General features: G+C 33.5%; 3 protein-coding genes across 4 annotated transcripts; all 3 read right to left on the bottom strand.

The window, feature by feature from the left end:
• Positions 1-349: 349 nt before the first annotated feature.
• Positions 350-5,421, bottom strand: LOC122592548. 2 transcript variants are annotated; one of them, XM_043764804.1, is made up of 14 exons: positions 5,407-5,421; positions 4,851-4,910; positions 4,486-4,687; positions 4,002-4,076; positions 3,784-3,885; positions 3,659-3,690; positions 3,298-3,411; positions 2,794-2,908; positions 2,285-2,475; positions 2,091-2,207; positions 1,854-1,934; positions 1,554-1,792; positions 1,351-1,390; positions 350-1,026 (listed from the first exon to the last, which is right to left on the bottom strand). In XM_043764804.1, exons 1-14 carry the CDS (start codon positions 5,416-5,418, stop codon positions 496-498), a joined length of 1,911 nt encoding a protein of 636 aa, XP_043620739.1. In that variant the 5' UTR covers positions 5,419-5,421; the 3' UTR covers positions 350-495. The 2 variants fall into 2 exon arrangements, with proteins under 2 accessions (XP_043620739.1, XP_043620740.1); XM_043764805.1 differs by lacking the exons at positions 4,851-4,910; positions 5,407-5,421 and having other exon boundaries at positions 3,971-4,076; positions 4,486-4,604.
• A 586-nt stretch (positions 5,422-6,007) lies between these two features.
• On the bottom strand, positions 6,008-11,734 carry LOC122592358 (phosphomannomutase). Its single transcript, XM_043764566.1, has 12 exons — positions 11,463-11,734; positions 10,039-10,120; positions 9,500-9,544; positions 9,336-9,402; positions 8,486-8,562; positions 8,348-8,383; positions 7,834-7,889; positions 7,663-7,762; positions 7,492-7,587; positions 7,312-7,401; positions 7,140-7,191; positions 6,008-6,240 (listed from the first exon to the last, which is right to left on the bottom strand). The coding sequence occupies exons 2-12, from the start codon at positions 10,105-10,107 to the stop codon at positions 6,179-6,181; spliced, it is 750 nt and encodes a 249-aa protein (XP_043620501.1). The 5' UTR covers positions 10,108-10,120; positions 11,463-11,734; the 3' UTR covers positions 6,008-6,178.
• An 843-nt stretch (positions 11,735-12,577) lies between these two features.
• LOC122593445 (NAD-dependent malic enzyme 59 kDa isoform, mitochondrial-like) lies at positions 12,578-19,365 on the bottom strand. The gene is made up of 19 exons (XM_043765856.1): positions 19,101-19,365; positions 17,757-17,853; positions 17,514-17,632; positions 17,277-17,444; positions 16,947-17,075; positions 16,409-16,469; positions 16,122-16,225; positions 15,955-16,038; positions 15,777-15,883; positions 15,585-15,678; positions 15,216-15,329; positions 15,061-15,126; positions 14,784-14,856; positions 14,612-14,698; positions 14,092-14,146; positions 13,945-14,016; positions 13,391-13,453; positions 13,148-13,262; positions 12,578-12,894 (listed from the first exon to the last, which is right to left on the bottom strand). Exons 1-19 carry the CDS (start codon positions 19,257-19,259, stop codon positions 12,823-12,825), a joined length of 1,839 nt encoding a protein of 612 aa, XP_043621791.1. The 5' UTR covers positions 19,260-19,365; the 3' UTR covers positions 12,578-12,822.
• Between the last annotated feature and the right edge of the window lie 4,730 nt (positions 19,366-24,095).

Here is a 24,095-nt window from a genome sequence, read left to right as displayed (position 1 = left end):
AAGGAAAAGAACCCAACAAAAATGGGTTGCCAAACAATTATAAATCCATGTCAAATAATTGGAATTTAGTCTTTTCTTTTTTGAATGGACAAAAACAAACTTACATGTTTAATTTTAATGTAACCGGTTTACAAGTCGTATTATTACGAATGAGTTGATAAATAAAGTACTAACACGTAATTGGAGATTTTTACATGTTGAGAAAAAAGAATGGCCATTTTTATTTTATTTCTGAGCCATGACACGAGGATGCTATTTTTTATGTCAAGTATGTGGTACACATTTCGCCATTGTTAAATAAATTGAAGGAATTTTACTTTTTTTCATCAATCAAGTATTACTAGATAGATAGTCTAAAAATAGATATAGTGTTTGTAAATTAGACACAATTGTAATTTGTTTTAGCTCAAAACATGTTCACATACACATATCTACTGTTCAACAATGTATACAAGTCAGATGGTCATTGTGACATATACTCCATACCCTTGATCACTAGGGCAGAGCAACTTCTTGGCACAATATGAGGTCAGATATAGTTTTCCCATGCCTATCAATTCTTCTTGAACAGTTAACGCCACCATCTAGAATGTTCCTCACGACAACATTCAATGAACAGATGCCACGGACCTCATAAACCTCCACGTTAACGTGTTCATTGACCCATTTGTCTCGTGTTTCTATATCATCCACGCCTGGGAAGGATGATTGGTTTAGAAGAGGTGAAATGACACGTTTGACCCAATCTGGAGTTATGATGACCTTGAGACGCTCAATATCTGGAGGGAAATGTGGGATGATCGAGAAGTTCATGTCGTTACCTTTGTCACCAGCTCTGCTGTGGACTACATCATAGAGATGGACTCTTCTTCCTGGGGGAGCTGGAGACAGGTGAATCTCAGGAGGTAAAAACTCCTCAAGACGAATAAATGATGCTTCGTGGAGGACTATGTTGCTATGATCCCTTGTATTTGTTGGTTGGTTTTGCTTTGCTGAGATTTTCCAGTAAATATGTTCACGCCCAACCTGAAATTATCAAACAGAAGAATGACTGATTATATGTAGCAGTTTTTACCCATTGGGTGGACTTGGACTTTTTTTCATCTCTAATGGGTCAATGGTCAACTGACCAGCCCGTTTTGCCACATCTAGGACGTTAAGATTGGAAGATCTGGTCTTATTACCCACCGTGATAAAAGAAAGTAAAAAACATAAACAGAGAGGGATATTGGATACAGATGAAGTATTGATGGCAAAATAAACATCACAAAGTTCTTCGTTATCAGAAATGAAGAGGAGGACACACAGATAAACACAAACTAACAACAGGGTGTCGGAAGAGGACCATACCAGTGCTTTCTCTAGCAGGATCTCTTTCTTGTGTCCTGTGCTGCATTTCGTTATAGTGTCAGCTAATCAGTTAAGAATATCTGATAAAGTATGAGTCATTTGCACAGAAGATTATGAAGGTCTTATTCATATACGTCTTTTAAAAGTACTTTTTTATAGGTCCAGTTCATGTTAAAGTGAGAAGAGAGAGGTATAAGTCCCACCTGATACCTCCACCACCAGCAGGTCCATTTGTGTACAAAGCTATGAACTCTTTAGTAAACCCAATAGCATGTTTCTCTTGCTCAAATAACCCATCCATTCTCAATCGAATATCTTCACAAGCCCTCGGCATCGAGGTGATATTGTCAAGGCTAATTGCCTTGAGGCTGTCCAATCCGATTATATAAGACACTATACGGTTACTAGTTCCAGGATGTACTTCTTCCATCCATGATCTCACCTACCAAAATAATAGCAAATAAGCATTGCACCGTATTCTTCATGGAATACAAGATCATTACCAGAAATTCAGCAGCTTTAGCCCGTTCCACACATTTATATCCACCATAGGATATCTCTCCCCATCCTTTCCATCCAGCATCCTGAAACCAGACATGGTAAATAAGATTCCAGTTAATCCTAGTAGTTTCAGTGAGACTATGGACAGCAAAATCTATTTATCTTAAAGTAAAAATGTGTTACAATGATCTATTCTCTAAAATAATCAGATCTGATCTAAGATACATTTAGCTAGATACCTTCGAAGCTAGTGCTAAAAGGTTTTCAGGTACAGATACTACAGCAGGTTTTGCTCCAGAGCCGACAACTTTATTGGCTGATAATGACTGAAACGTAACATCTTGGAAATCGATAACCTGCTTCCATAAATTCCTATTCAGTTTTTATTTGTTAATTTTATCTATAACAAAACAGATATGGATATGCAACTTACCACATCTGGGGTAATATAGGCACCTGGATCCCCTACCTCATAAAGAAGCTGTTCAGCGCAGGTACTGAAGTTTAACACTCCACCACTCCCATCTGCTTTTGCTACACACACTTTACCATCACAATTAACTTCGGCAAATGGAAGAGACACATCTAGAAGATTTGCAGAAGGGATGTCTCTATATACGTCTCCTGCAATAACAAAAAAGTGGAGCATGCATTTCAACATTCAAAAACTGTTTAGAGACATACATTTGACTTTTGAGGTCAGATACATCAAAAGTTTGACTTTAGATTCTATACATATCTCTGACGTTTTTGGAGTCTACTGATATTTGTGACTATATCAAACATTTGTAACAAGGATTACCTAAAAGAAAATATATTTTTGTCTAGTTATTTACCAAAGACCCGAATCATTCATTGAATAGAATATTAGGTTTGACCTCTAAAGTCAAAGTGTATGCATCTGAATGAGACAAGACTGGGTTTATTGTAGACTTGTAGTACCTGGATGCATAAAATACCCTCCAGTGAGTTGACAACCACATTCTAATAGGTGTCCAGCCATAGTGCCCTGGGCTAGCAGCGGCAATTCATCCCAGTTCCAACCTAGTTCATAAACCTTCAAGAATAGCACCAAAGATCGATATTTAATTAGCAATTAAAACGTACAGTATTAACTATAGGTATTTCAATATTTCTTGTCTCTTGGTATATAAACAACCATATTACCGGGAATATAAACTGCAGTTCTGACTAAGAAATTTGCCACCTTTTTAATATCGTTAATCAATATACCTTTTTAAATTCCATAGTTTTGATGGTATCTACAAGTGATCAATGATTTGCTTATGAATTAAGCTTCTCAGAACAAACAAAGATGTATGATCAAATAAAACTCAATTGTATTCTCTTATAGTCTTATGTTTTGTGTTACAGAACCCAATTAGTTTAAGCTCAAACGTACAAGCATGTCATATACAAGAAAGTAAAAAACAATTTATTTTATACCATTGGAGCTAGAAATAAGGCTGCATCAGCTACACGGGAAGTGATGACGACATTGGGACTGTACTTCTCAAGACACTCTACAATAGGAGCTGCCCCTAGATACATGCTAATACCCTGTATGCAACATTTAAAGCAAACGAGAGGACATCAACATAACAACCAGTGTGGCTATAATGGAAAAAGAGGAGTAGCATTAAATACAGGAGTACAGGGAAACCAATTTTTCCACCACTCTTTTTACTTTTTTGAAAGTGTATTCATCAGTAAAATTGTGCTTCCACCAAGTTAACATATTGGTTCAGGGTTATTCTCAATGCAGATATAATACAAGAAATTTACACCACGAGTACTGAGATCTTACACCATCCACATTTCTCAGGTGAGAACCAAGACCTGAATATGTATGGCAACCAAATTATATGGTCAATGGTTGACACACCTAAGAATCTCAACTTCATAAACGTAGTTAAGAGAATGATACAAAACCTGCTTTGGCGATATCAAATTGGTGAGCCACACCCACTGTAATCTTTATACCCAACCTGCTTGCAATTTCCAGAACTTTATCCTGACCCCCCGATGCATTTGCTTTCACAAAGAAAATAAAAAGATTAAAAAGTTGGCTTTAGACCATCGGTCAAACTGATGAGGATTAGCAAATAAAAGGTCTTACAAGTATAAAAGAGTATGACTGTGTTGCTTACTTGCACCCATGTTGGTAATAATGCAGACCCCTCGTTCAATGGCCAGAGGTAGGAGCAACTCCATCCATTCTGAAACTGCGCGATTATAGACGAATAACATAAAATGGTCAACTGTCCATGGAGATGCAATATATCTGATATAAATGCGTTAGTGGAGATGAGAAATAAGCCTAAATTCGCTTTTGAGGTACAATATACAACTCTCAATCAACAATATTAAAATGCAGCTGATGATCAATCACAACCAAAGCCCACAAAATGGTTCCTTGATAATATTCCATTTCTTGAAGTCGTATTAGGAAAATAAGAATAAAAAAGCAACGACTTTCTGAGGTTTATGAGATTCTTTTTAATGTCCTTTCTCTAATGTACAGTCGTACACCATAAGTTATTTCAGTTTGTACGAGAAATGATTTTAGTATGATTGGCAGATGTATATGCTTTTTCACCGAAAACATAGAAATAACAAGTGAAGAAAACATACTACGAGGGTCATAACCATCACCGCCTGATTTCAATGCTTGGTAGCGGTCAGCAAGGGTGCGCTCTGCTAAGCATTCAAGTACAAGGTAGTGGAGATCTTTAACTTTTCGAAGTAACTTAAGAGCTGCCAACGGTCTATCACCTCCAAAACCAGCACCACAACCAACAAAAACTTTTTCCTTTCGTTTCTTAGGACTAACTCTCTACACTTCAAAACGATAGCATTCATCCATTAGTTCAAATCATCTCGTTTATTGTCAAATAAAGCTAATTCCCTTAAATTATAACTAAAAAGAATTTTTCTCCTAAAACACGAACAAAAGCTATAAGTAACAAGTGACCACTTTGTTACAGTACAATACTAACCAGCCTGATCTCACAGTTATGAGTCTCGGGCTCACCAACACTGATAAATTCCTCTGGCAGCTGCAATATCCAGTTAAACTTGCATTACTTATATGCAGATAAAATGTGGGTGATGGGTCCGAGCTGGACGTGCATCTTGAAAGTGATTATGCAATAATCAACAAATATAATTTAATTGGTTAAACAGATACTAGCTTCTGAACCATCTCCAAAGTAACCTACAGGTAAGGCGTCCTGAAGGCTTCGGTTCAAACGTCATTGGGTAAACATCGGCCAAGGAAAAGGTCTAGGATATGGCCACGGGGTGACCTGTTAAGCCAACTACTACGTCAGAGTCAAAGGCTTGAATTTCCCCGGGCTTTTCCGTGTACCCATTTTCAGATAATAGTTTCTAGAACATACATGCATACATACATACATCCAATATAAACACTTTGACTCAAATCCTTAAAAAAATTATGCCAAATCATATGACACATATATGCATATACATACATACAGTATTATATAAAGATAATTAAAGTAATACTCAGATAAAGAGACAGAGAAAAGTTACTTGATTAGCCATAAAATTGATTTGGAGTCAGAATTCTTGTATTTAATATAATATTTAAATTTAATCTTTTGCAATGAAAGAAAGATAACAAGAACTACACGGAAGCCCCTTGAAATAATCGTTAGCCACCCATTTTAGTCCCGCTACTTTAACTTATCTCTGAAAACTTTTTCTCACCTTTCTAACAAATACTCGTATATTAATATCAACTACCAAGAAAAGGAAAGATGGTGAAAATGTGCTTATATTAATATTACGTTCTAGTATTCTATTAACCGATAAAAATGAAAATTTTCTTACACGCTTGATAAATATTTGTTTCCAATTTGTATACTGTGATGACCTCCGCCATTCCTATATACACTTACTTAAATGGCTGCGTACTATATTTAATTATTTATATGTGACGATGTGTGTATGTTTAACAACTAAAGAGGAGTTATCGGTCTTAAAGACCAAATTTAATATTGATAAATGATAATGTTAGATGAATTGTCACAGTTTAAGATAAAAACTATTGCAATTTTCATCACCTCCCAGGCTCTCACCCTTTGGTTAAGTGAGTGGTGCTGCATCTCATACAACTCAAGTCTATTTGCGATTGACAAAGAAAATTACATTATATATTGTATATAATTAACACGAGATAAAAAACATATCTATGAAAACATCAAGTACAAAAGATTGTGTACAAGAACTTTTCTTCCCAACCCTTAGGTAGTGAGAAGTCTTAGAGCACAAGCGTCACCAGAAGAAGGATGAGCCGGGTACCTCAACCTTGCTTGTTGAGGAATAGAGTAGTACACTGGTTCAGAGTATCATCTGGGCTCGTAACTGAAAAGCAAAGAACAGGTTCACAAATTTTAGTGTTACTGAAGCTAAAAAAAAAGGATCTTATCAGATCTTGCTATGCAACTCACAATGCTTGACCAAGAAAACAATCTAAGAAAAAAGTCGACCAACATCCATCACTTAAAAACGCTTCAACTGCAACAAACAAGGGGATCCTGTAGAACCAGGTCCTTATTGTAATGATGACAATGAGCAATCAGTAACTTTTGATTTGAACTTCCCAAGATATTTTGATTTAAACTTACCAAGATACTGAATGTTGCAATTTTCCATAGACAAAAGAATATTCGGTATCTTAGTAACTATTGAAATTGCTAGATGTACTTACGGCCCATGTAAATTACAAACAATTTTCTTTTGGAAACTTCCCATGGGATGTTAATAAGTTACATTACCAATATGTTACAGTCTTACAGACTTAGAGGTGGCAACGTCGGCCCATTAACTATGTAAAATTGGGTCATATATTATCTCCTAAAAATCAAGGTTAAACAGATAGTCAAAATGGAGCCGGTCAATGAGTCGGCCGTCAGTCCGTCACCCAAAGTGTCCTAAAACAATTGTAACATCCTTGACTGATTTAAGAATAGATTATTATAACTGGGCATGTCAATTTAACCTAAACTCGTTTTCACATCCACTAAGAATTTACTCATTTTGAATGGTTTAAAAACCTGCCCAACCCTTCCATATTGTTAAATCTATTTTCCATCAAAATCACTGGAAGATAAATCAATGAGCCCATAAGAATCCATCATCTTGTAAATGAAGGGTAAATCAAATGCATCACAGTCAAACACCCTATTTAAACTATATACGAAACTTTATGATGAAAAAACTGTGGTACCGGGAGTATATGGTATTAGTAATGATAAGCTAACCTGTGTGACCAACAGTTCGCTCGGATTCATAAATCTCATGATCATTTCCTCCCTGATTAAAAAAAAAAAAGTTAGATCATATCCAAATTTCAGGCAACCCAACTATCAGTAGTCTATAGAGAACATATCAAGATACAGCACCAAGAGATGTAATAAACTATTAAAGAGCAACCTTGTAAGTCTTATCTCCAAAGAAGTGAATCTCTTCGAATTCATCCAAGTACTTCAAGCAATAAGTTTTATCCCAGCCTTGTGGGAAGGCCTATTGAAAGCATATGCCAAAATATATTACTCTGAATAACCAATAACATAATTTATTCGCTCATGCTTTCATAGATAAGAAGTTACTCACGTCGAAGCTTATTTGCCCACCAATGGAAAACGTTAGGTTAAGATGAGCGAACTTTTCTCTTAGAACTTCTACCATTTTCGAGCGTATATTATGAACCTAAATTGCAATGTACCATCAGCAGAGACTTGTAAAAATATGGACCTATGCTTTGAGTAAATGAAAGTTTTATACCTTATCATACTTCTCAAACTCATCTCTTTCTTCTTGACTGCAGTTTCTCCCAATTGGTGAGACATTGATCATCCCACTTCGAAACTCAATGAAAGTTCCCCTGCAATTAGGGTTTATTAAGATGCTAAAAAAAGATAATTGATTTGTTTAGATTTTAAGCTCTTCACTAACCTTTTTATAGGGATATCTAAGTCAGCAAGATAATGGAGAGTAAAATTGACAAAGTCCTGCATCATGTAGAGTTAGTTTGAATGTTATAATTGGATATTCACAGAAGGCGTATGATGACACTTTAAATTGCATGAGCATTACTTAAGTTATGTCTGACACTGACTTTCCTGTTTCTTTAAGAGGCTTAAGGTTCTTTTCGATTCTAATCACTTTCAATAACAGCTTGGGGTCAACCCTAACACTATGGGGGGTGTTTTTTTCTTCTGAAAGCCTAACAAATTTTAAGGATGATTTTGACATACAAGTAGACTGGTTGATCCAACGTGTATCCCTAATACCCTATAGCTTGTTTGAAATATATGGGTGAAAGTGATTCTGATTACCTGCCTTCCGAAGGTTCGATCAACTAAATATTAGATTATCAAATTTTGTTTCTTCAAGTTGTAATAAATCAAACAATTCAGATACTGCTAAGAACACTTTGTAAATCCAAAAACAGAAGAAAACCCTTTACCTTAATATTATCCTCCCCTAGATGTGTCTTCAAGCTCTGAACAGAAAAAACTCATCATGAGAAAACTTCTAATTAAATAACCACGTTTTTGACATCTCTAATGAAATTTATAATCTATTTCTAAGTTTTCGATAGTACCTGTGTCCCAACTAGCTTTCCATCCTTATAGGCCACAAGGCCATTCTCGGCAAAGACATAATCATAGTCATTTATGACTGCATAGATATTGGAGTAAGATTGTTAATTAATACAAACTATATTTTAATATATGTTCTCAAAGATCTGGTTACATAAACACTGGTTGAATCAATGTCCAGAGCAATTATCTATATCTATATCTATATCTATATCTATATCTATAATCTATATCTATCTATATCTATATCTATATCTATATCTATAATACATTATAAAGGAGGAGCACCTTTTTTTAAAATCTCAATTAAGGATTTGAAATACCTAATATACCCCACTTTTTTATTCACTAATTTAAACATCTCTACATAATATACCTATAATACCCTTAAATCTCAACCACTCAATTTATTCCCTCTCCTCAAATCTAACCACTCATTTTTTTCCCTCTCCTCCATAAATCATTTTATTCCCCTAATTCATTCAAAATATGTTATCTCAAAAACCGTATATCGACAAATTATAAAAATTGTATGGGTGTTCTTAAAATTTCATGCTCTTTCATTAGAGATGTCATTCAATATACTTTCAACGAATTTTTAAATCCGAGGTCGGAGCCCATACGGCTAAAGCATTTGGCTATCACACTCTATGACTTATCACCTCCTATGAACTATCATCCCCATCATCTCACCGCCGCAACGCGCGGGTACTTTCTCTCGTATAGAATAACTAGGCTTACAGAATTACTTCTAAAAGTCCATATGTTGAGGTTACCTAAACTAAAATACAATATTATTTTGCATTCATTTAGATAAAGAGAAAAGGAAAGAAAAGAGAGCACGAAGTTGACCTGTTGACCCTAGCTGTTCTGATATCTTAACAAGGTCCGATCCTCCAACAATGCCAACAGTGACAACCTACAAACAGGAAAAAGTATTAGACAATTAATTATGTGAAAGAGCAAGAAAAACTGAAACTTCAATATAAGAAGTAAATAAATAGTAAATCATGTACCTTCCGCAAATCCTGCATGAATTTCAACATCCTTGGAGTAATCCCCTGCAATTTTGAAGCATAAGTTGTAAAATACATAATGTAAGCAAACTCACTATAGCTCACATAATCCACATCAGGATTTTGGAGCTACACAAATCAATACAAGACTCATTGTGCTCAAAAGTAACAAATGAATAGCTCATACTCGGACAAATGATAACTTATAATTAAGTGTACAGCTTAAGGTTTAAACTAAAAAATCTCAAAGTTCAAGTTAATAATGATTTTCTACCCTAGCACTTTGATTAAGATTTAAAATATAGATTTGTAAGGTGTTACCATGTCTGGATATACAACTTTGTAACGTGTTCCACTTTAATAAATCACTAACACCATAATATAACTATATTGGCAAGATGACATCTATAGTAAACCATGTTTAACAAAAATGATCATAACGTTCAATTACCTTCATAAACTAAAGGATAGTAAATAAAGGAAGCTTACTGGACACATTATAAAATTCAGTAAACATAGTCACAAATATGAAGGTGTACCTTCCTTGCCGCGGTTAGAGTGCCATCGACATCAAACAAAGCAATTAAACCAGGCCTTCTCACAGCCATCCTCTAAATCTTACTGTTAACAAGCATCATTGAAATTAGAAATACAACAAAATGAATGAACAACCAAAGATCTGAAAAATTAAAAGAAAATGCAAGAATCACGGATCATACAAAACAGAGCAAATTCTGATAGTGTAATAAGCTGTCGGTCTGGGTGTAATGTTTTAGATCCAAGATATCAATTTAATGTATACAAGCAGAACCAATGAAACACGGCAACGCAGTTGAATACAAAACCACCGTCAAAGCCAGCTGTCAACTTTAATGTTCACGATACCAGCACTATCTTTTTAAAAGGTAACTTATCTGGATCTTTTAGATTTATCTTTGGATCACTAATTCATCCAAGTTTCCCATTAAAGCAAAGAATTTTCATTCATGAGTCTGGATTACCATGAGCCCATCAAGTTGTGTATTAATCTAAAACTATAGTTATGTACAGCGACAGAGCCAAAAAGGGGCTAGCAACTTTTGTAAGCAATTGAGGTATTCAATAATGTTATATAAAATCAAATAAGTACGTTTCACCTCCGAAAAAACTAATCGTCATCAAAACAAACATAACTTGCCTCTCCTCCACGGATTCTATAGTCCCATCACTAACTTTACGTGTAAATTAAATTAATCAAAAAAACAAACAATATCCTTTGCAATCAAAACTTGTACTTGAAATTCAAACCTTCAACTTCTATTCTTAGTGTTATACATCACTCCCAAATTTAATGCTCGCATTTCAATCTCAAAAGTTTACTTAAGCATATTTTGCGGTTCAAACTTAGTGCTTCATGGATCCCGATCAAATTTGCCATGATCATAAACTAAACCACTAACCATCCAACGTTAACTTGAGATTTCAACATCATTAATCTCCAAACGAGAAGCAATAGAACTTAAGCTTATAAATGTATCTTTCCATATAAAAAGCTATACATGTATGTGTGTGTGTTGTGTGTCACAATCAAACTTATGAATAGATTTGTTCCCTAAAATTCAAAATTGTAACTCCAAATTGCATTGATCTAACTCGGTAATCGTAGTCCTACAAAGGTGTTGCGATATATTGAAATTTGATTGAATCACAATCAAATTGTAAACCCTAACCTACTACAGTACTATAGATCTAAATCACAATCATATTTGATGAAAACAAGATCCCTATAATTGAAAAACTTCAGCTTCCATTGATCTAACGAATAATGCTTGAAACTTGTTCCAATTTTCACATACGCAAACATATACATTAATACATAAAAATTCAAACAGTATATATACATATAAAAATATACACATTACATTGAAAATTGATTGAACAGGCTAAGAGCAATAAGTTAAGGTACAAATAGAAGAAATCTTACAGCTCGAATGGAAGGGTATGAAGTCTGCTTCAGTAACCAGAATACAAATGCAGGATGTGAGTGCGTGTATATATAGAGGGTTGCTGTAGGGACACTTAAAGGGTAGTCAAAAGGTAAACGTTGATTCAGTTTGTTTTGGATCTTAAAAAAGTGTGAAATGTGGGCAGGAAGGAAGGAAGGGGACCCCACATGCCTACTTGGCTCCCAGATTCACCCAATACAAATCTACCGAGTACCTAATCCTTCGACTGCCGAATGTTTTCTAATTTTCAAAAAAATGAGGGGGTATTTCACAATAGTTTTGTATTTCAATTAGAAAATTAAAAGATCGTGTTTCTTTTTAAAAACCTATTAATGTAAAGTCTTTATGTTTTCTATGTTTTTTTTTTTTTGAAATCAAAATGATAAACAAATGATATTTTTCGGTGCTAGTTTTTCTTTTTTGAAGGATAAATATAGATATAATATAATAAATATAATATTACACAGTAATAAAATTTGGATATTATTATTATTATATGAATAAAACATTACTCTCTTTTTTTTAATACTGTTTTAGTTTTACCGAACTAAACGCATAATTTTATATTCGTAAGATGTTTAATCGTTGTATTGTATAGTAACAAGATGACAATATTTCCTTGTTTATTTTCCACAATTTTTCAAAATATATGATACCAAGTCGAGCTTGAAAGAAAAATTAGACTCCATTAATACAAACTTAAATTTCCGTCTCTTAATTTTAATTATTTCAAATCGAACTTGAAAGTATCAATTATTCGCTTGGACTTGAAAATAAAGGTTAAATCAAACCTTATCGACTTTCATGCTCAACGTTTGGGAGTTATTTTGAGCTCTATCTTGACATCATATCATCTCGATTACCCTAATCAACACTCTAGATTAAAAATCAGGAGTCTCACAGATGAACCATTGGTTGGGTCGTTGGGGTCTGTTGTCTCATTTTCTTTTTTATTTGTAGTTTTTGGCTATTTAATGTATTAGCATCATGAACAGAAGATGTAAAGTCAGCTGACAGCCTGATAGTGTAACTTGAATTTCCAGGAATTAGTCATCATATCTGTAGAAAAAAACAAAGCTTTTTCACTAACAGAGAACCCCGAAACACAATTTATATTGGATGTATATATTAAGGTGACATCCTACAGTGATAGCCGCAAATGCTCCTCAAAAAATCAAAATTGGTTTCGGTTACATGATCTATATAGAACTTCAATAACCGAAATGTCCAGTGTATTTTAGCCGCTAGTCAGACCCTCTTATAATGCAATCAATTTAACCTAAATAACAAACTGCAGTTTCTACGATACTACCATCTGCATTGCCTCACTATGTCAGGTTATTTCTCGTGAACAAGAGGACTGTAAACTGGATACCACATGTTTCTCGTTACATATTTCACAGTTTGTTCCTGCACCCAATAAAGAATCCCGATTAGTGCCATAATGGAGAAAGTGAGATTGACCCGCAAACAATATTAATGCATCAGTTGATATGAATAAAACCATATGATCATACTATCTAAAACTTTTATAAGAAAGTTCATGAGGTTGATTTCAGGCAAGATTCAAATCCATTCAACCTATTTGACCCGTTTGAGGAAGCCCAAATTGACTCATTCATCAGTAAATGGAACTAAATTAATATGGAGATATGATACGTACTTTTGTCATGTGTTGAAGCTCTTTAAGTCCGACTTCACCTCGTCCTTCTGCTACTTCTTCAACAACTGCTGTCCGTAGCACAGCAGCTCCTACTTCAGCAGTAATATCTCGAATACTGCAATCATAATGAAAATAGAGTAAATATCTTGATATATACAACCAACGTGGTAGTACATATTTGTTCAAATCTCAACATATTCACTTTATCCAAAAAAAACACCATCTTAGATAATCATATATTACCTGTCAATAGATGGATAGAATTTACCCTTTTGAATATCTTCGTCTGTCATATACGAGGCAAGACTGAATAAAAAAACAACAAATTGGTTAGGATTGAAAAATATCAGGAAAGTAACATAAGCATAAAAATCCTAAAGACCACAAAAGTGCCTCTGTGCAAAAGTTTCACTTTAAATTGTCAATTCAAACCTGTATGAAATATTTACTTTCAAGCATGAGTCAGTATTAGTGGTGATTTCAAATGCTATAAGTTTCTACAAATGATATATGCCAAAGGTTCCAAAGATAACATTTTTATGTAGTTTGCAAATGAAGTAGTGCTCAGGAGAATATTAAAGAGGCATATAAGTGATAGCAAAAAGATAGCAGAAATTGCTTTCACGGTTCCCTTCCCCCATGAAAGTCGCAATTGATTCCTTGGGATGTCTGATGAAAATGAAACCTTTTCTTTGAGTGCCAAATTAAAATTACTAATTTGGCCACTATCATCATTACAAAGAAAGACACTATTAATTCTGTGTCCAAAACATGCCATTGTCTTGTTTACGTCATACCATTCAGATGCTGCATGCATCATTCCGTCGGATATAATATGAGCACCAGAAAGCATAGCTCCCAAGCCAATCCTGGATATGCAAAAGATATCAGATAAATATAACAAGCTAACAACAATTAAGCAACATATATTAATTAGTACATACCCGGGGAAAAGATACATATTATTTGCTTGATTTACATAGCCAACTTTCCCATTTCCTGCGCGTATATCAATAAAGTTTATACAGAAGAACAAACACACACATACATACAACAATATATAAGCATAACCATGTCCCCATCATCATATCTAGTTAGACATGGCAATTTCGACCCATTTACTTATCAAGGGTTCTATGTCTCTATCTCTAACGTGTCAAATCGGTTAAATAAAATAGGAAATACCTGGAAAAAAAAAGTAGTAAATAGTCATCCATAAAACCTCATAGATCATTTCATTAGAAGTACCATATCCCCAATAAATACTTTTTGTAATTATATTTGACATTAATTCACTTATAAAAAGAGAAAAGAAAATACTTTTGACAAAGACTACCAAGGGTCAACCCCACCCACCCGGCAATATTGAACCACACAAAATTCTACCCAAATTCACCAGTTACCCAATGCTCCCTACCCGTCCACCTTAAGTTTAGCTGAACAGATGCAACATGAAGTATATACCAAGATCAACATTCTGAAAAGGGCTTCCACTTCCAAAAACTATATTTTCTCCGGCATATTTAAAAGCATCAGTAGCAGTGCATTCAGCTGTTCAGAAATTAATTCAGTGAATAAAAAAACTGATGAAAGCTATAATCTGATGACATATATAGGGGCTTCAAAAAAGACAAACCGTTATTGGTTGGATTTGACATGGCAAAGATAGCAGGTTTAGGGGATTCAGAGTCTTTCATGGCATTAAGCACCTAAATATATGACGAGCAAAAGATGTGACTTTTACATAAATAAATGCAACAAGATAAATTTAAATTTCTTATACGTAGTAATATTTCTACTAGTTATGATTTATTGGTCTTATTTAATACATAAATGATACTTCTGTAGTAAACTAGATATATAAAAGCAAGACACTAAACTTGATACAAACCATAAGAAAAATAAGGAAGCACCTGCTCATTGAAAATGCCTCCAACTCCGGATAAACCCAGAAGCACATGAGGCTTGACCTTTTTAACCTGCATAACATCAAAAGTTAAAATTAAAGTCAACAGGAATATACAGAACTTTTAAGAAAAGAATGCTGAATATTTTAAATGAGATGTACCACTTCAAGGATGTTAGATCCCTCCCGCAATCCTATACTTTCAACCTCTCCAACAGGTTTTGCAAATGGTGTAGCTGATGGGTCAACATGACTTCTCTGGTTTGTGATCAAACCCTGCAAACAAAACTAGAACTATTCAGAAGGAAAGTTGTATTTAAGGCAAACAATCCCATAATTCTTCCCGCGTCACTTATTCTTGCAAACTGTAGCGTTTACTAGGTATTTTCGCAAGAAGTATGATTATTTTGCAATAATAGGCCAAGTACAATGGTTAACATAATCAAAAATCACTCTGTTCAAAGATCAATGACACTTGTATAAAACAAATGCAAGTAGTAACATGAAACATGAGAATGGATGAAAGCGTGCCTGTTTATCAATCAAGTAAAACTGAGGGTTTGCTGTTGTTCCTGTCATTCTCGAAACAGCTTGATAGGCCATTTTAAGAACGCCAAGCCCTGCACTGAAGACAATATGGAGAATAAGGGTTTTACGGTGTCTATATATCAGAAATAATCTTAATCACCATACAATAATAACAGAAATGTTGGGTGGCACTACCTTCCAGCTCCAACAACCACAATCTTTTGATTTACAAAATCTGACAATGGTCGGCCCTGTGCTCTAACAGTTCCAAGCAATCCAGCTAATGCAACACCAGCAGTTCCCTAAAAGAAAATTTGAAATCTTAGATGGTTTTTCCAAGAATAAAAGTAGAACATGATTGATAGGTGCTAACCTGTATGTCGTCATTGAACATGCAGTACTTATTTCGGTATCTTTGAAGAGTTTCAAAAGCCCACTTGAATTGAAAATCTTCAAACTGATGCAGCAACATAATTATTTAAAAAGGGAATCATACAAAACAATACTCTGTATAACATTAAAACTCATGAGGATATAAACCTGGATAATAGCTTTTGGCCAACGTGTATGAAGAGCTTCCATCAATTCATCAACTATTGATATATATTCTTCTCCTTCCAACCTTCGTTCTCGTAGTCCTAAATCTGTCAAAGTCAATAACATGAAAGAAAATCATTGTTCAGCACTTCAGCATACATATTATTATCTTTTCTCTTATACAATTTTGACAACGAAGGATAACTTTGAGCCAAAAATGTATGTGGTCCAGTTGGGTTACTCATAACTTATGTGTGGAACCTTATGATTTTGTATGTTTGGCTACTTACAGAGACGATCTTCACGTAGCTTTTCATTGTTGGTTCCAACATCAAGCATAATAGGAAGGACCTGTAGAAGCAACATTAGATAGCGACCATCATAACCATACAATTCCACGTCAAGTATAATGGTATAAGATGGTGGTGGCAATATTGGACATGTCAGGTCCCCGGGTAGGGTAGGTAACATGTCAAACAGGTTCTTGGTTAAATGGGTCATCTTTCAAAAGAAGACGGGTTGAGTTGCCCTAAAAACACTTTCTGGCCCAATTTTTTAAATATTGATTCTTTATTTGTGCTTGCAAAAACAATACGTTATTGATATACTAATCTAAATCTTTGAATAAAAACCGATTATGAATTTGTATGGATTAGAAGTAGACTTTGGACAGCATGCAACCTTTTGACTCATTCACTTTCAGATAATTAAATATATTAGCCCGTTTAAGATAAATCAGACACCAAATCAGCCTATTTCGCAAGTAAATGGAACTATAGTTTAAGAACTATAACAGATAAAATAAAATGTTAACATGGAACAACATACCCGTTGTGGATTGATTCCAGCAGCAGCAACATACATATCAAGTTTCCCAATAGGAATGCCAATTCCCTGTACACCTAGATCACCTAACCCGAGTATACGACTGCCATCTGTAAGCACTATCATATCTACCTGAAAGATGTAATTACAGCTATACTTAGTCAACTGAAAACAGAATTTACTCTCCGTATAGATGTACCCACTCAAATTCATTAAAAGAAGAAAGCAGAAAGTTAACAAAGCTTTTCTTAACCGGAAAATAAATCCCAGACATTCCCATGTTATAAAAAAAGTTTGCATACTACATATAAACACTTTGAATCGACTGCATACCTCAGGAGCTGGCCAGTTATAGACTATCGACATCATCTCTCCTTTATCTTTTGCGCTGAAGTACATTCCACGTGGGCGTCTAAATAATCCTGAATAGTTTTGGCATACCAAACCTACTGTTGGAGTGTAGATAATTGGAGCAAACTCTTTAATGTTATCAATCAGTACCTGAGGAAAAAAGGTCAGAATAGTTTACATAACTACACTATATTTGATGATGGCTGTCAATGAACATACTTTGTAGTATAATGTTTCATTCCTGTCATGCAGTCTATTCAGTATTCTCCATTTCGCTAAGGATACGACATCAAATGGTTGACCTGCCGTATTCTTTTCCAATGAATGGTACGAATCCACTAACAATACACACTAAGATATCAGTATTACAGCCTTAATAATAGTTTACAACACTAAACGCAATTTCATAATTTACAAAGTGGGAAACAAAAACAGAAGAATTCTAAGAAATGTAGAACTTACTAAATCTCTCATATTGTTGTTCAAATGATATAACACGAGGTGGTAGCAGACCGCGAAGCCCAAGCCGGTCTCTTTCTGTCAATGGAAACCCAGTATCCTGTTTTTGCACATTCCACAAGCAATAGTTAATTCATTGAAAAGGGAAAAAACAACTAAAATTAGCATAACCAGGCACGGTAAGTCAGTAAATGTAAAAACCTTAGTTATAAGAGTAATAATTCTTAAAGTACAGAATAGGAAGTACTTAAGAGTTAAGATGTTATAATGTCCATGGTAACAAAGTACAGCTAGCCTATAAGGGTGGCCCCTCAACCTAAAGGTTTTAGAAGTAAATATTTATCTTTCAAAAAATATGCCGCGTAGTAAATCATCAGAATTATTTATTTAATCAACCCTCCATCCTGCTTTCTGAAAGGAAAGAATAAAAAATAAAAGATTGTTTATGATATCTCAATCATGAAAAGTTTGTTTGAGAACCAAGAAAAAGGTGATACTTTGGAACAAAGGGGTCTACAATATTCAGTTGCTTTATAAAAAAAGATGGCATGGACACAATCTCATGGGTCTCAAAGGAAGTGATTAGCTAGGCTTTCATGCCATTGTAACTAAACTAGTTTATGACCACCCACTTAACGATACATTCAATACTAATGATATGTGCTTAGAATGTGTGTTATAGAGTAGTCTACTCAGTTTGAAGTTAAACTTATTCCAAGCCCCATGTCTATATGCAAAATCAAAATTAAAAAATCGTCAAGTATGATTTAAGTTTTAGGAGCAAATAACGACAAAATGATTCAATAACCACACCTGATATAGTGATATATAAACTCACATTCTATATTTTTCCTAGAGAATGTTAAGTTGTCCTCAAAAGCCAGAACATGTGCCTTTTGACTTCTATACTATATTATAGTTGTAAATAAACAAATACAATATGATAGTGATTTAGATTGCATCATCCTAAACTTGTCAAAGTCAACCAAATTGTTTAAAAATCTCTTTCACTTATTTATTAGCAGATCATTCATAGCCCAAAACCACGTGAATCAAAAAGGACACATTGTCATCACAATATTAAAACAAAAAAAAAGTAACCTTGGCCTGGTACTAATATACGAGTAAACTTTTCTTGTTACGGGTAACCAAGAAGGCTAGTCATATGTACACCTAGCCAACCGGGTTACCGGAGTATTCTGGTATGGTTAATTACCTAGTAAGATTATACATTCACCATTATTACATATACATTGTTAAACCAAGATTTTTTTCACTACAATTACATAAAATTTCATTATACGTGTGTGTATACATATAATTAAAAACATAGATATATATATATACCTTGTTAAACCAAGGATCATGAAGAATATCAGCACCGCGTTTATGAACAATACAAGGACTAGGAATGGCTGACGCGGACGGCGCAATAAAGGACCGCCGTGACTGCCTTATGTATCCGGCAAACGCCGCCGCAGATCGAGCCACCGTTCTTTTCCACATTATTATTAATGTATTATATGGTAATAATAATGTAGGTGTATTAGCAAACTATATATGTTTGTCTTAATATATAGAAGATACAGAAAATCTTCTCCTTATATATATTTATAATAATAATAATAAAAACATATATACGAGAATGGCAATGTATATATATTTATAGGTGTGTGTATATATATATATGGATATATGAAATTATGGATAGGTAAATGTCTTAATGTCGTCTTGGAGTTGAATGAAGCTAGCATATATATGCTCAAAAAGACTGCCCAAATACAATATGGGCAGGGGAATGTGAAGGCATCGAATCCCGGGCAGGGTTAGTGAATGGTTGAATAGAGGTGCCCGGGGATGGTCGCTGTCGAGGGTAATATTGGGAATTTAGAAAAAAAATATGGGAAAAGGTCTATTTGGAAATAAGGTACACACGTTTTTGGCTGATTTTGGGGACGAATGTTTTGGACAATACACTTTCCTTTTATCCGTATTCTTTTTTAACCCCCCTTACGGTTCGCCGCGTTTTCGACGATTTTTCTTATCCCCTTTTTCTTTTATTTACCGCCCCACAATTTATTAGATTTGATATTGTTTTGTTTTTCTTTTTTACTAATCTACATATCCAACTCATTTTTGTCAGCCGACCAATCGACCACCCGTTTTATATAGGGAGAATTTCATATTTGCCATTGGAGAGTTTATAAATATCATATTTGCCTAATTAAAAATCAAAATATCAAAAATGCCATTATTAAATATAAAAATATCAAAAATACCTAAATGTTAAAGTTTAATATTAAACTCCTCTGATTTTATAGAATATATTTTCAATTTTACAAGGATGCCCCTTTTATACTAATCCCTAATTACATCGCATTTAGAGAGATCTACACTTCCCGTACTCCCGTGTTTTTTCTTCCCTCAATATAGTCAAGTTCGATGAACACAAAAGTAGCCCTAATCATAATGAGTCACTCTAATCAGGTTTTTCTATACTTATTTTATGTATCTGTTTTCAAGATGGATTTCCATTCCATTTAATCTTATAAAGAAACTCCATGTTTTGATCATAATCTGTTTCGTTCACACAGATTGATGATCGGTATTACCATGATTTGAATAGAGATTGGATATATGAGGAATTGATTGTTGTAGTGTGTACCTTCTTCTGTTTCTTTTTTTCCCCCTGTATTGGATTGCAATGTTTACATGATTTTGCCATATACATGTACCTTTTTTGGCTAATAATTCTTATCCTCAAGTAAAAATTACATGCAGTATTTTTTTCTAATAATTCTTACCCTCAAATAATATATCACTGTCAAATGAATCTGAAATTACCAAGCTGGGCACGCAATTTCAGCCATAATAATTTGTTTAAATAGCAAAAAGTCGTTATTAAGGATAACATTACATATGGACAATGATGTAGATTTGGTGAAATCATCCAAGCCCAGATACAAAAGACCTGATCTTCTAGTATGTGCAATACCAAATTGCCAAGTTACAATAACTAGTTTGATTCTTAATTTTATTGAAACAGCAGTTTGATATCTTTTCTGCTGTTGGTAAACTACTTTGAAATTACGATGGTGTAATTTTAACTAAAAGAGGGTATAATTGTAAATTGGAAATGTCATTTAAAGGATTTTAAAGTTTTATATTCATTAAATTTAATTATATGGGTAATTATGATATTTTTAAATGTTAATAATGGCATTTTTGATATTTCAAAAATTAATTGGATAAATATGATATTTAAAAGGTTAGTAGTGGCAAATATGAAATTTTGCCTTTTATATATACTAGTTTTTTTTATGCGCGTTGTGGCGGTTATATGGTAATCACATACAAAACATGCGAGGTGAGGGGACGACGATAATTGCCAAGTGTATGGGCATATGGTGCCAGAATGTTGATTGCGGTAGGAGAGACACACGACTTGCATCTTTTGTATGGGCATTTTTGTTTCACCAATTAAAATAAGGAGTATAGAAGCTGGAGGGTAAATATATCATTTCAGGTTTTTAAAATTAAAGTGGGAGCAGTTTACTTTATAAAGAGATATAGATATAGATTTAGATAGATATAGATTTGCGGGGCGTCGCGAGTGAATTTTTGTGACCAAAAGAGTTTATATCCTTTTCCAATTGAAAATTGATATTCGTACCACAATAATTATTAAAACATATTGTACAAGCCAGTAAAATATGTATGTGGTATATAATCAAAAATTGTAGTACAAATATCACCTCTTTTTCCAATTAGTAGTAATACATGGAACCAATAAGTGTTTTTTTTTCGTGTGAACTTTATCATTTATGTTCTCTTTCTTATTTTAACATTCATCCCTCATGACAATGAGTTGGTTTCAAAAGTCCATATACATTGGTCTTTTGCAACTTAGTTTGTTATTGATTTTACAAATTAAATTGGTTATCTAAAAACATTCCCTTTCTTATAAAAAGAAAACAAAAAATCTTCTTAGTGATTGTTGAGCATTTTGATGGCTTATATCAACAATCAACAAATTGTGGTATAAAAGAATAGAAAAAAAAGTATTATGTATCATTTCAATTCACTGGATAGGAACAAAAGATAAGAGATAGAAAAAAAATTATATATATGATTTGAAAAGAGAACTTAAGATATTGTAGATTTGTAGGTTACATATACTAGTTTATATTCGTCAAAAATGAAATGTTTAGTCTAAAAAGAAAAGAACAAGAAAAGAAGAATTAAATCGACAACATGAGTCGTACACGACCAATATTAATATTGTCAGGCATCTGAAGGGTCCAATGGGCGGTCAATTTAACTGGTGATAGCATAATTAAGCATATATATGTATGAGGAATCCAATACCAATAATCCAATATACCTTATTGCCTAGGTGATCATATATGCTGTCTTAACAAGGAATTATTCTACTTCGTGTATATTGATTTATATTTCATTTCATACATCATATATACATGCATCAAAGGCAATGTGACTCTTCTATTTTATTTTTTGAACGATATAAACATGACGAATGGTAAATAGAATAAGGATGATGCATGGAAAACTATGGTCTTCACGTACTGGGCAAATTTTTCCTTTGTGAGTTGTACTAACTACTAAGTCATTTGAGTATAATCGGTGAAAAGGCAAACAAGTATGTTAGCATGCTTCTTTAGTAAGCGTTTTGTTTTCTATAACATATATATATATATATATATATTGATATTGGTCATTAGTCATTATCAAATTACTATTTATTTTTAGGCATGTCATAATATAGTTTTAACGACGATAAGAACGATCATTATCAAAATCTTATTTATTTACTTTGTAAAATTGCTTAAAAAAGATCTTTCCTTTTATGCATTGCACTTCCTGGGCTATAATGAGTTAAGGTTACAAATTTAGAATGGCTTAATAGCCCAGAGCCCCATATTGACATTTGACAATCTATCTTCATATCAAGTTGTCAAGGTTTGGGAGTTGGGACTTTGGGTTGGGTTGGGTTGGGTTAGTTGCTATAGTCTGACATGAATATTGAATATATAAAGTTTTAAATACATTTTCAGAATTTAAAAGTTGTATTTTATTACCTTCTTTAATATAGGAATTGAATGTGAACAGTAAAAAGACAAAAAAAACTTACGGAATGGATACATATAGAGTATAGCAAAATGCAAACAAAATTTTCTTTGGTAGGGGTGGTAATTACCTTGCTTTTTATATTTATGATCACGGGCCATAAATGAGATTTTTTTTATTTAAAGTCTGGTCCAAAACTCCAAATAACCAAACAAACCCTCCTCAGTTCTCACTAGTTTGAAGCAAAACAAAACCTAAGCACCATGATTAACCCAATCAAATCTTCTTTCGGTTACAAAAGCATAGAAAATTTTGATTCTCAACTTTATTAAATTCTTTTTTCAAACTGATTTTGATCTTCAACAAGGCTTCTGATACAATAAAAAATGGGACTATTGAAAAGAATCAGAAAATAGTTGAAGAGAACCCAGAATGCGGTCCACGAACTCTATCCTTTAAAGCTTGCTGGTATGGTTCCTATCTCTATACATAAAATATAAAATTATAAGGTCTGTTATTTGTTGAGATTTTTTATTTTTTATTTTATAGATATTGATTATGGGTTTTTTTTTATTAAATATATTTGTAACTAATGAATAGGAAAAAAAAAAGAGATGAAGTTACTTATTGATTTGTTGTTGTTTTTGGAATATTCTTATATTAATTGATTGTGTTTTTGGATTATCAACCGATTATATCCAAGGTTAATGATCAGATCGTTGCTTGAAGTTATCTTAATAATGGGTGTATCAGTGTATGTTTCATATTGTTTCTATTAATTTGTTGTAGTTTATATTTACTAGGGTTTACTGCTGGTTAGATTCTAATCGGTCAAAAACTGTTGCTGTTTCAATTAAAAAGGGAATCTTTTGTGTTTTTTTTTTCAACTTAGTTGTTGATTTTCGTTGTTAATTATTGTTAAAAGATGAATTTTACACTAAGAAACCAATGTTTGCAAAGTTAATAATGCTTAAAAATTTAACAGAATCAAAATACATGTTATATGATTCACTTTATAATTGAACTTCGTATATTTTTTAAGTCAAATGTTCGAAAGATATTAGTTATGGTTCAAAGTCAGCTACAAAATACCCCTATAAGTGTGGTCATCTGAATCATGGGGTTGTATATTCTGAGATTCCAATTAGTTACTACTATTCAGTGATACGTATCATAAGACGTTTATTGTCGGGGTTGTAATTTTAGAGGTTTGCTATTGGGTGTTGTTGTCGTGAGGCACATCGGAAGACGGTT

The sequence above is a fragment of the Erigeron canadensis genome, chromosome 3 (assembly GCF_010389155.1).
Source record: "Erigeron canadensis isolate Cc75 chromosome 3, C_canadensis_v1, whole genome shotgun sequence".
Classification (NCBI taxonomy): domain Eukaryota; kingdom Viridiplantae; phylum Streptophyta; class Magnoliopsida; order Asterales; family Asteraceae; genus Erigeron; species Erigeron canadensis.
This window is presented reverse-complemented; position numbering and strand designations above follow the sequence as displayed.